The following is a 13,310-nucleotide window of genomic DNA, read 5'->3' on the forward strand; positions in this document are numbered from 1 at the left end:
CCTTAATGTGCATTATTACTTTTCTTCATCGATCTACAATGCCATTGATATTTAAAGTAATTACAAAGCAGTGTGCATAGATAGAAAAATCCAGTTAATAGATCCAATGATACTATTCTCAACTTTTATTCAGCCGAGGAAAATAGACTGCAGTGCTTTCAATGACCTTTTACTCATTTTCATTAATGCTGTATTTTATGAACATTTTCACTTTAGTCTTTAAAAGGAAAAGTCTAATCGTCATTAGGTTCTCACTTTTAAATTAGTTTCTCCACTCATTTTTTGTACCTCCTCCTACAATTATCATAGAAACATGAAATAATACTTTAATTTTCACTTGGAACAAGATGACATGTATTTGTTTCCCTTCTCTTCCATCCAGATCCCTAGTAGCTTCCCACTGCCTATAAGTAAAAATTAAAACAGCTACCCTGAAACAGAAGGTCCCTCACAAGCTGTTTCCTACCTTTTTTTCTGCCACTATGTTCTGCTTTAACCAGTTGTCAAGGTCAAGTTCATTTTCAAAACGTATCAGGACAACCTTTCCTCTGTGTCCCGATTGTCCTGGTCTATGATAGTCTGCCTGCTCCTCCCTGCACAAGCTTGGAAAGACAAGTGCAACCCAAATCCCTGAAGAAAGTATCCTCTAATTCTGTCTGCTGTTCTCTTTCTTTTGTAGGCTGTTTAGAATTTATTTTTCTTCTTCTTTGTTTAATTGCTTTATTATTCATATATGCATACAAGGCTTGGGTCATTTCTCCCCCCTGCCCCCACTCCCTCCCTTACCACCCACTTATTTTTCTTCTTTGTGTCTGCTTCACAAGTTATACTGTAGTCTTCTAGGGGTCAGGGGTCAAATTTTGGATTTTTTTTTTTTAATATTCCCAAGTGCAGCTCATGCCCTGCAGGGGCTTTAGTAGAGTGTTATACATCATTCACAGTGTGAAGGAAAACATTCCTCCTAAAAGAAATCCTAATAGGAATGCAGTATTTGAGTTTGGCATATAAATGGATGTCCTATTTACTCCTAGAAGGATTTAATAATTTTTTTGGCTTTACAATTATTTCCTATTATGCCATAACTTTAAATTTAGATGAGACATTTTCTAAATAATCCAAACATTACCTATACATAATATTTACCAAAAGTGATTAAAATATTAATTTTGTATAATCACAGATGTTTAAATCGGAAATACAAATTTTATGAATGATAAAAATAAAACTAAGAGCAATTAAACAAGGATAGAATGACAAGTGGATAGTAGATTTTTTTGTTGTTGTTGTGCTGGGTTTGGGTACATTGTGGCCTTTACAAAGGTTCTTACAATGTATCAAATATATCATACTTGAATTCATTCCTTCCACTGCTCTCCCCCATTCTTGGAACAGTTTCAACAGGTAATTTTTTTGCATTTACATACAGGTATATACATTGTTTGCACCATGTTCATCCTCCCACCCCTTTCCCTTCCACCTCTCACTCCTGCTGGTGCCAGCACCCACCCACTCCTCCACAGAACCTGTTCCACCCTCCTGTTCTCCAATTTTGTAAAAGAAAAATATAAAAGATAAAACAAGAAACATGGTGTTTTGCTAGTTTGAGATAAAGATAGCTACGCAGGAAGTTTCCTTGGGTTCTTCCCATGCACATGTGTGTTACAGCTCCAGGGGATTCCCCTCGTCCAGTCCTCTTCATTACTCTCTATTCTGCTTCCCGTGGTATCCCCAGTCAGTTTAAAATTTCTATATTCATGCCTGTACAGTGAGCACATCAACTTCATTCAAGTTTTTGGTTTCCTTCCCTTGCCCTATCTCTACCTTACACAGCCTCCCCTTGATGTGAACTGTGTCCCATAATATTGCTGCATTTGTTTTAGGTCTACAATCTGCATACAAGGGAGAACAGGTGGCTTTTGGCCTTCTGAGCCTGGCTAACTTCACTTAAGATGATGTTCTCTGATTCTATCCATATACCTGTGAATGACAAAATTACATTCTTCTTCATGGCTACATAAAAATCCATTGTGTATAAATACCACATTTTCTTGATCCATTCATCAGTAGTGGGACATCTTTGCTGTTTCCTTAACTTGGCAATTGTGAATAGTGCTGCAATAAACATGGACGTGCAGGTACCGTTGTTGTAACCTGACTCACATTCTTTACGGTTGTATTGCTGCATTGTATGTCATCTCTATTTCTAGTTTTTTAAGGAGACTCCATACTGTTTTCCATAGTGATCATACTAGCTTACTTTCCCACCAGCAGTGTATGAGTATTCCTTTTTCCCCACATCCTTGCCAACATTTGTTGGTGGTGTCCTTGAATAGGTGGTACCTATTCTAACAGGAGTGAGGTGGAATCTTAGTGTGGTTCTGATTTGCATTTCATTTATGGCCAGCAATGGTGAGCATTTTTTCATGTGTTTTTTAGCCATTGGGATTTCTTTCTTTGAAAACGTTCTGTTTAGTTCATTTTCCCACTCTCTATTAATTCATTGATTTTGGGGAGTTTAGTTTTTTGAGCTCTCTGTATATTCTGGTCATCAGTTGCTTGTCTGATGTATAGCCAGCAAAGATTTTCTTCCCTTCTGTGGGTGACCTCTTCAATTTAGAGACCATTTTTTTTTGTTGTGAGGAAGCTATTTAATTTCATAGTCCTATTTTATTGATCCTTTCTCATAATTGTTTAGCCACTTGTGTTTTACTGAGGAAGTCCTTGTCTATGCCTGTTGCTTCCAGTGTATTCCCTGCTCTTTCCTGAACTAGCTTCAAGGTTTCAGGTCAGATATTAAGGTCCTTTATCCACTTTGAGTTGATACTCATACAGGATAACAAATATGGCTGTAGCTTCAGTTTTCAATAGGCAGATATCCAGTTTTCCCAGCAACATTTGTTGAAGAGGCTGTATTTTCTCCATCATATGTTTTTGGCACCTTTGTCAAAAACTAAGTGGGCATAGGTACATGGATTCATATCCAGGTCCTCTATTCTGTTCTGTTTGTCTTCATATCTGTTTTTGTGCTATTATCCTGCTGTTTATATTGCTATGCCTTTGTAATATAGTTTGAAATCAGGTATTGTGATTCCTCTAGCATTGCTCTTTTTTCTCAATATTGCCTTGGCTGTTCTTGGTCTTTTGTTTTTCCAAGTGAACTTTGGGGTTAATGTTTCAATCTCTGTGATGAATGTCATTGAGATTTGGATCGGAATTGTGTTGAACGTGTAGATTGCTTTTGTTGATATAGCCATTTTTACTATGTTGATTCTACCAATCCATGAGCACAGGAGATCTTTCCACCTTCTGTAGTCTTCCTCGATCTCTTTATTCAGATGTTTGTAGCTCTCCTTGTAAAGGTCATTCACTTCCTTTGTTAAGTTAGCCCTAGGTATTTGATTTTTTTTTAAGGCTATTGTAAATGGAATTATTTTCCTATATTCTTTCTCAATTTGTTCATTGTCATTGTATAGAAAAGCTACTGATTATTGTAAGTAGATTTTGTATCCTCCTACATTGCTGAAGCTGTTTATAGTGTCTAGAAGTTCTTGGGTGTAGTTTTTTGGGTCTTTGAGATAGGGGATCATGTTCTCTGCAAATAGAGATACTTTGACTATTTCTTTACTTATTTGTATTCCTTTTATTTCTTCTTCTTGCATTATTGTTATGGCTAGAAATTCCAGGACTAGGTTGAATAGGAGTGGGGAGAGTGGGCATCCTTGTTGCGTTCCTGACTTTAGGGGAAATGGTTTCAGTTTTTCCCTGTTAAGTATGATGTTGGCTGTAGGTTTGTCATATATCACCTTTATAATCTTGAGGTACTTTCCTTCTATTCCTAGTTTTCTTAGAGCTTTCATCATGAAGTGGTGTTGAATCTTATTGAAGGCTTTTTCTGCATTTATTGAGATGCTCAAGTGGTTTTTGTATAACATTTACTATGTTAATTTTGCCAATCCATGAGAATGGGAGAGCTTTCCATCTTCTGTAACCTTCTTTGATCTCTTTCTTTTTTTTTTTTTTTTTTTGTTTTTTAGAAATTATTTTATTTTTGATAATTTTTTTTTAATTTTATTATTCATATGTGCATAAAAGGCTTGGGTCATTTCTCCCCCCTGCCCCCACCCCCTCCCTTACCACCCACTCTGCCCCCTCCCTCTCCCCCCCACCCCCTCAATACCCAGCAGAAACTATTTTGCCCTTATTTCTAATTTTGTTGTAGAGAAAGTATAAGCAATAATGGGAAGAAACAAGGGTTTTTGCTGGTTGAGGTAAGGATAGCTATACAGGGCATTGACTCTTTCTTCAACGGTTTGTAGTTTTCCTTGTAGAGATCATTTACATTCTTTGTTAAGGTTATTCCTAGGTATTTGATTTTTTTGAGGCTATTATAAATAGAATTATTTTCCTTTATTCTTTTTCAGTCTGTTCATTGTTTAGAAAGGCTATTGATTTTTGTAAGTTGATTTGTAACCTGCTACTTTGCTGAAACTGTTTATGGTGTTTAGGAGTTTTTTTGGTGGAGTTTTTTGGACCATTAGGTATAAGATCATGTCTTATATTTAATCTATCTGCAAATAGAGTTTGGTTTTTTCTTTACCTATTTGTATTTCTTTTATTTCTTCTTCCTGCCTATTGCTCTGGCTAGGAATTCCAAGACTATGTTGACTAGGAGTGGAGATATTAGGGGAAATGATTTCATTTTTTCCCTGTTAAAAATAATGTTGGCTACAGGATTGGCATTCATAGCCTTCATGATGTTGAGATACATTCTGTCTATTCCTACTTTCATCAGAGCTTTTGTCATGAAATGGTATTGAATTTTATTGAAGTTTTTTTCTGCATCTATTGAGATGATCATGTGGTTTTTGTGTTTGCTTCTGTTAATGTGCTGTATTATGATTTGCATATGTTGAACCAACCCTGCATCCCTGGATGAAGCCAATTTGGTCATGGTGAATGATCTTTCTGAAATGTTGTTGAATTCGATGTGCCGTTATTTTATTAGGATTTTTGCATCAATATTCATTAAAGAGATTGGCCTGTAGTTCTCTTGTTTTGGATGTGTCCTTATCCAGTTTTGGGATGAGTGTAATACTAGCTTCATAAAATAAATTAGGCAATGTTCCTTCCTTTTCTATTTTGTGGAAAAGTTTCAGGAGCGTTGGTGTTAGTTCTTCTTTAAAAGTCTTGAGAATTTAGTGGAAAATCCATCAGATCCTGGAGTTTTCTTTTGGAGAGACTCTTTAGTGCTGCTTCAATTTTATTGTGTGTTATAAATTTGTTTAGATGATTAATATCCTCTTGGTTCAGTTTTGGTTGGTTGTATATATCTAGAAATTTGTCCATTTCCTCTAGATTTTCCAATTTATTTTAGATATACTTGTCCCTAATGATTCCCTGGATGTCTTTGGTATCTTTTGTTATCTCCCCCTTTTTCATTTCTAATTTTATTAATTTGGGTCTTTTCCCTCCTCATTTTAGTCATATTTTCCAGCAGATTGTCAATCTTGTTTAGTTTTTCAAAGAACCATCTTTTTGTTTCATTGATTCTATATATGGTTTTTTTTTTTTTTTTGGTCTCTATTTCATTAATTTCAACCCTTATTTTTATTATTTCTCTCCTTCTGCTTGTTTTGGGTTTTGCTTGCTCTTGTTTTTCTAGGACTTTGAGATGTAGCATTAGGTCATTTATTTGAGATCTTTCTGTCCTTTTAATATATGCACTCATTGCTATGAAATTTCCTAGTAGGGCTGCCTTTGCTGTATCCCATAGGTGCTGATAGGTTGTGTTTTCATTTTCATTAAATTCCAGGAACTTTTTGATTTCTACCCTTATTTCTTCTATGACCCATTGGTTGTTGAGCAATGTTTTGTTCCTCCTCCAATTGTTCGAGTATTTTTGCTGCTGCTTTTGTTGAGTTTTAGTTTTATTGTATTGTGATCAGATAGTATGCAGGGGGTTATTTCAGTTTTTTTTATATTTGTTCAGACTTGCTTTGTGCCCTAAGATATGGTCTATTTTGGTGAAAGTTCCATGCATTGCTGAGAAGAATGTATATTGTGCTGTCGCAGGATGGAAAACTGTGGAAACATCTGTCAGTTCCATTAGCTCTATGGTGTCATTTAGTTTTAGTATTTCTTTGTTAATTTCTTGTCTGGATGACCTATGTATTGTTGATAGAGGGGTAGTAAGGTCTCTCACTTCTCCTGTGTTGGGGTCTCTATGTGGTTTTAAGTCCTTTAGTGCATGTTTAATGAGGTTGGATGCACTGACATTGGGTACATATTAGTTGATAATTGTTATTTCCTCTTGATGTGTTGCTCATTTTATTAGTATGAAGGGACCTTCTTTATCTCTTTTGAGTTATTTAAGTTTGAACTCCATTTTATCTAATATATGTATTGCTACTCCTGCCTGTTTTGGGGGCCCATTAGCTTAATAAATCATCTTCCAGCCTTCTTCCATAAGCCATGGTTTGTTTCTGTCAATAAGGTGGTTCTTTTGTAAATAACAGATTATTAGGTCTTCCATTTTAATCCAGTTTGTGAAATGGTGTCTTTTGATGGTGGAGTTGAGTCCATTAACATTCAGTGTTAGTATTGAGAGGCATGTGGTGATTCCTGCCATTTAGTTGTTTTTGTTGTTTAAGAATTTGAGTGTGTGCAGCTGATTCAAGACAACTCTCTGAGTGCTTGTTTGTTCTTCTCATGAGGTTTGATACTTCCCCTCTTTTCATGGTTATGTTTGTTTTCATCTTCTTTGTGTAGGATTCCTTTCAGAATCTTCTATAGTGGTGGCTTAGTGGTCATATGTTGTTTTAGTTTCTATTTATCATGGAAGACTTGTATTTATTCCTCCATCAATTTTGAATAATAGTTTTGCTGGGTAGAGTATACTAGGGCTGAAATTGTTTTCTTTTAATGCTCAAAATACCTCACTCCATGCCCTTCTTGCTTTTATGGTTTCAGTTGAGAAGTCTGCTGTTACTTTGATGTGTTTACTTTTATATGTTATTTATTTTTTCTCCTTCACTGTTCTTTCTCTGTTCTCTGTGCTATCTGTTTCAACAATAATATACCGTGAGGAGGTTCTATTTTGGTCAAGCCTGTTTGGTGTGCTGGAGGCTTCCTGTACCTGAATGGACAACACTTTCTTGAGGGCTGAGAAATTTTCTGCTATTGTTTGGTTGAATATGTCACATATACCTTTGGCTTGCACCTCTCCTTCTTTGATGCCCATGATTTGCAGTTTGGGACTTTCGATGGAACTGCTGAGTTCTTGTGTATTCCTTTCTCAGTTTTTGAATCTCTTGTATAAGAGTTCTTCTGTTTTTACTTTAATATCTATTTTGTCTTCAAGTCCAGAGAGCCTGTCTTCCACTTGTTCTATTCTGCTGATGTGGCTTTCCCCTGTAATCAAATAAAATTATTTGATTTAAGGAACTTTTTATTTCCAGGATTTCTGTTTGATTCCTTTTTCTGAGGTTTTCCTTATCTTTGTTCAACTTCTCTTTCATATCTTGTGTTGTCTTCTTTATTTGATATATCTCTTTATAATCTTCCTCGTTTCACATTGGAGTTTGCCAAAGTCTTCTCTGAATTCATTTAGTTGTTTCTGTGTCTTCTCAAGTTTTTATTTGTGGTGTCTTGATATTTCTTGAGTGCATCTTATACTTTCTGGTTAACCATGTCTTGAAGCTTCTCCATGAGTTTCTCAGTGATCTCGTCTATAATTTCCTCTTTGAGATTTTTTTTTTGTGGGCATCACTGAGATCATTTGTGGTATTTATCATTGCTCTGTTAGAGTCAGGAACTGAGTATTCATTTTCTTCATTTCCCACTAAATACTTTATTGAATTGTTGTTCTTTTGCAGGATAGGATTTCCTGCCTCCTTCTTCCCCATGCTCCTATGTTGTTGAGTGAATAATAGAGTATTTTAATCACCTGTTAATCTTTGCCTTGACTCAGTTACTGTGCTATAACTGGCTTAGTGATTAGCTAGGTTGTTGTGCTATTTCTGTTCCCTGACTAGGCAATATAAATTAGCAATAACAAATTCACTGATTCAATGCTGGATGAGTTAGTATAGCCCCTTGGTGATACTATCTATAAGCCATGGGGATAATGGTTGTTTGGGTGTAGGTGGATACTTAGGTATTGAAAGAGCTGGCACTGGAGGAAGGGACAGGAAGGGGGTGAATGAAGTGTAGGGGAGGGGTGTGAGACATGGGAATTCTAGGATACTAAGTCCCTAGTGTGTCCTGAGGTGTAGTTCAGTCATTGTCAGGGTTGCTTAGGGATAAGATAGAAAGGATGGGGTAATGTGTAAAGTTAGTATAACAGACTATTCAGTGTGTGGTGTGTTTTTGTGTCCACTTATGTTTGGCAGGGCCTGGTCTTCCCAGATGCTTGCAGTAGCTCTCATTGTATGGTTCTCCGCATTGAGTTATTGTTGGTGAGGCTGCAGGCGCACTAAGGTGGAGAGATATCTGTGCAGGCATATGGCAGTTGGAGGTTCTGTGTCTGCATCTACTATGGTGGGTCCAGATACTCCCAGATGTTTGCAGGTCTCTGCATTTTGTTTTAGCTTTACCAACCCAGGTGGGAGGAAATTAAGAGAGACAAAAAGGAAAGAAAGAAAAAAACAAGTGGATCAGCTGGGGCTACCTGACCCTGCTGCCAGCTGTTTCCAGCTGGCAAACAGACAGGTGGGCTGGCAGCAGCTGCCTGACTTTGCATTGGGCTGTTATGTACTTTAAAAAGTTAGTTTAAGGGTCATTCAAAAATATTATGTAACCCCTCTATATTGGTGGTATGTTAGTTGGCAGAAAAGGCAGTATTACCCAATCCTTGCTGTCACAAAAATCTGAAGTAATTGTTTGAAATTGTGCAGGTCAAAGTCCCAGGGTCCATCAGCTATCCACTATCTTGATTTCTCCTGCATAGTAGGTAGAAAATGACATGTATCAATAGATACCAAAATGAATCATAAAGCTTCAATAAAAACTTAAATGGATTGTAATTTAAAAATTGGGATGCTTGATTCATCTCCATTCATCATTACAATCTCAGGTATGAAAATGACAATATAAACCGTGACAAATTTTATGTGCTAATTAAATGGTGAGTCTTTTCACCACTTACATGTAGAAAAAGAGTGTACATAAGCTAAAAACAAATTATAACAAAATAGAAATCTAAGATGTCAGTATGAGTTAACATTGCCACATTCACTGTTACAAAATCTGTTTTGTTTTCTTTTCTTTTATTAGATACTTAATCCGACCAGATCCCCTGTCGTACCTTCCAAATAGTGAACCCAGTCGGAAAAACAGCATGTGCAATGCCACTGGACACGACTCCAGGGAGGAAACTCAGCTTTGATAAAAGGAAAATAAGACTTTTTTTTCCTATAAGGATCTTGCTTGAAACTATGAAAGTGTTACTGTCAATGAAACCAAACAGATTGGAGTATATGCAATTCTCTCATCAAAATCTTTCTTAGAAGTATAGATGATTTTGAAACTTAATATACTACTTATTGATACTTCCTCTATTAATATTTAAAAAGCATAAATGGATGATTCTGAAAACTTAAATTAAAACACAAAAATGTAAATCTGATATTTGAGAATAATCAGAACCGTACAATTAAAAAACCAAACTTGCTAAGGTTTTATGAAAGCAAACAAAAAAAACCCCAACCATATTTAGTATCTATATCACAATGGACATACAAGATTGTTGCGTCTCTTAAACATTTAATGTGTCATATTCCTTAAGTTTGATGTTTTATAAGACTCAGCTCATCATGAATGTCTAGACTTCTCTATATAGAGAATAATCAGCAAACTTTGTGTGGCTGACTCTCATGTGAGAATCATTGTTTGCTTTAAGTCATTTTAGCCATTTTTGTTTGTCTTTTCATAGATATCCTATGCATTTCAGGATCTGAGATATTCTTAACATGCTTAATTACATAGGAGAAAGTAAAATATAAACAAAAAGAAAGAGCAAGCAACTGAAATTTTTGGTATCTTGACATTTTCAGATTTTATGCCAAGTGAAGTGTACTAAAAAGCAAATTTCTATAGTTCTCTTTAAAAATGGGTAGCATAGAGAAAATAAAACAAATTTGTTGACATAGTTTTAATCCAAGAGTTGAAACATTGAATTTCAGAAATATGCAGAAATGATTGTCAATAGAGTCTAGAGCTTTAAACATTTTTCATATATCTAGATAGTGAATTTCATTATAAAAACAATTTAAAATTGAAAGAAAATTTATACATTTTATGGACTACAAAGACACTTCAAAACCTTAAATATCCTCTTCATCTTTGGTATCAAAACAATCACACTCAAAAGTATTCTGTAAAAGTTGTTGTTTAATTTTGAAAAATCATTGGTAATATCTGCATTTTAGCATTGTAAGGGAAAAGCATTAAAAATAGCCATTCCTTGTCCTTTAAATTTAACATGAATTAATCCGAACTTAATAGTTATAAATTTAAATATAAATTGACCATTGGGGACACTAATTCTTTTGTCTCTGTTGTTTTACATACCCTACATAAACAGAACAAAAAGCACAAGAGAATGAATACATAAGTTATCAGGTAGTGGAAGTGTGTTAAAGTGTTCCCCTGATGTAAGCATTAGTACAATTGAATATATTTTTCTTCTGATTTGTGTGTCCATCTTTTTTTTAAGGGGGTGGAACTGGAGTTTAAACTCAAGGCCTTGTGCTTGCAAAGTAGGTACTCTACCACTTGGAGCCATACCTCCAGTCCATTTTGCTCTGTTTATTTTTGGAGATTGAGGTATAGCAAACTGTTTGCCCCAAGCTAGCCTCAAATCACTATCCTCACAATCTCAGCCTCCCAAGCCACCAAAGCCTTGCTATATCTTTATTCTTAAACTTGACATTGAGCTTCAATTTGACAAAAATTAAGACTTATGGGAAAAGGAAGTGACATCTTCTACTTTGTTTTCATAATGAATGTAGCTCAATTGAAAGGAAAGTATAATTTTAAAAAGATATAGAAAACTTAATGTTCTCCCAATAATCGTACAGAAAAAATTTAAAACATAAAATGTAAAATCAAAATTTATAGCCATTGTATAATTTAGCTTGGAGAATATGTAATGCCCTTTTTTATTTTTAGTATTTTCTATTACCCACATTTTAGGACAATAAAGAACACTAAGACTGTCCCTTCAAAGAGAAAAAGGCTCTCTTTAGTCTTCAGAGAAGTACAGGTATACCAAGTGACTTAAATTTGGGAGCATGCCTTAGAAAGTAACGATTGTATGCATATACATGTGAGTATGTTATAAATGTGAAATGTGTTTGACAAACACGTCCATCACATATTGTTAAAATTGGAGACATTTGTAATAGAGAAAAAGAATGAGTTTGTTGAACCTGTTTCATATTTACATATTAATAGTCAAGTATGATATTCCTTTGAGTTGATATTTTTTATTCCATTGCAGTTATTTTTAGGAATAGATGTAAGATTTTACAAATATTCTATTTCCCAATGAGATCTGAAGTTTAGTATTTTTGCATTATGACAGTTGTTAAGGTTAGGATTTTAAGCTAGAATATGATTATATTTCCTATAAAACTAAAAGTTTTATTTCATAAATTCTAAAATAATTATTTTTGATTATGAGCATTAGTCCAAATTTAACCTTTGACAGAATTCATATCAGCTTGCTGTAACATTGGTAGTTTATTAGTCTTTCTGGTTATTTAAAAAATAAAATATGCTTATAAAAGACTTTTAACAAACTGTTGCCTTTTTAAAATAATTATACTCACACCTGAAAGTAAAACATAAATCTAGTAATTGTCCTTGCAGCCCTCTGGGAATTAGTTCTGTTTATTGTCTTTGTATCATTTTGCTACAAGTTACATTGAATTGCTTTAAATATACAATAATAAAATTATTTCTGATGACAAAATCTCTTAGTGATTTTTTTTGCCAAAGCTGTAGCTGTTTAAACAAATTATGTTTTGAAACTACAAAATTATTTTGTAACTTTTATATTTCAGACCCAAAATAAACATGAAGGTGGTCTCACTGGAAAAATAGAGCAATAAACAAACTGCTGAATTCCTTAATAATATAATAGATTCTTGATAATTACAGTACTATGACAGGAAGGAGAGGGCAGAGGGAAAGGATAGAGGGGTGGAGATAGAAAAGAGGAGATGAACAATGGGGGAAAAAGGAAGAAGAAAGAGGGTGAGAAGAAGAAAAAGGTTGCAAAAGAAATAAAAAGAAATATATTTTATAAAGCAGAGAATGGTACTCAAATATGCTAACTTAAGGTCCGTAAATGCACTAGTTAAAGGAAAAGAAAAATTGTTTTAAATACAAATATAGACTTCCAGCTCCAAGCAAATGGAGTACGTATATTTCTCCCTGTTCATCCTGCAAAGGTATCCATGAAACTCCCAGAAATTATATTGAAAATAGATATTGTTGACTCTTAACAGTGGAAAGAGGAAGAAAGACCAAGTAAAGTACTGGGACTGGAGGAAAAATATGATGTGAGTTCCCTGGGATTTCTTTCTGCCTTTCATATATCCTGACCTGAATTTTGGAAAACACAGAATAGTATGGACAAAAAAAGGCCCCTAGAAAGTTTTCTCTCTCTTGTCAAAGAACTGCCTCCTGCAACCTGTGCAGCTTTTGCAGAGATAGACTCCTGACTTTTGCAGCATGGCTCTTCCCAAGAAGAACTGCTGGAATACAGAGAGGTAAGGCAGAAGATTCCCTGGGCACCCTGTGAAACTGATGTATAGTGCAGTGTCTTGCATTGGGCACATCCTTCTGAACAACTTTCTTTGTCATTCTGGAAGACAGATTTCCAGCAAGTTCTGCTAAGCGCAGCAACTTAGTGCTTTTTCTTTGCCATTCTGTGAGTCACTACTGTCATCTTTAATGGAGTCTAAATACCAGGATGAAGGTCTTTTCCTGAAGCACACCATCTTGATACTGAAGGTGATGGTTGCTCCTTATATCCACCATTACTGTTATTTTCAAGTTTTCCTTTTGTATTACTAAACAATCTAGTATTTAAGGCAATGCTCTGTTATGGTTAAAAATTCTTTATAATACTTGCTTAAATCACTGCATAGTTTCATTTTCCAAAATGGACCCTGGCTGATATATGATGCACAGATCAGCAGTTCTCTATATGATTAAATGCTAAATGATGGTGATATTGAATTCTTAATACTGCAAATCTAGATAGAGGACTTTGGGCAAACTCAACATATAAATAGCACCTG

The 13,310-nt window shown here is 35.0% G+C and overlaps 1 protein-coding gene across 8 annotated transcripts in view; it reads left to right on the top strand.

Annotated features, from left to right (window-relative positions):
• Positions 1-11,826, top strand: part of Kcnt2 (potassium sodium-activated channel subfamily T member 2) — a 363,205-nt gene extending 351,379 nt beyond the window's left edge. For all 8 annotated transcript variants that reach the window (XM_074048756.1, XM_074048753.1, XM_074048759.1 and 5 more), the window contains one exon: positions 9,274-11,826. In XM_074048756.1, the coding sequence (XP_073904857.1) occupies positions 9,274-9,385 (112 nt within the window). In that variant the 3' untranslated portion in view covers positions 9,386-11,826. The remainder of the gene's footprint in view (positions 1-9,273) is intronic.
• Positions 11,827-13,310: the final 1,484 nt, after the last annotated feature.

This window comes from Castor canadensis, chromosome 11, assembly GCF_047511655.1.
Source record: "Castor canadensis chromosome 11, mCasCan1.hap1v2, whole genome shotgun sequence".
Lineage (NCBI taxonomy): Eukaryota > Metazoa > Chordata > Mammalia > Rodentia > Castoridae > Castor > Castor canadensis.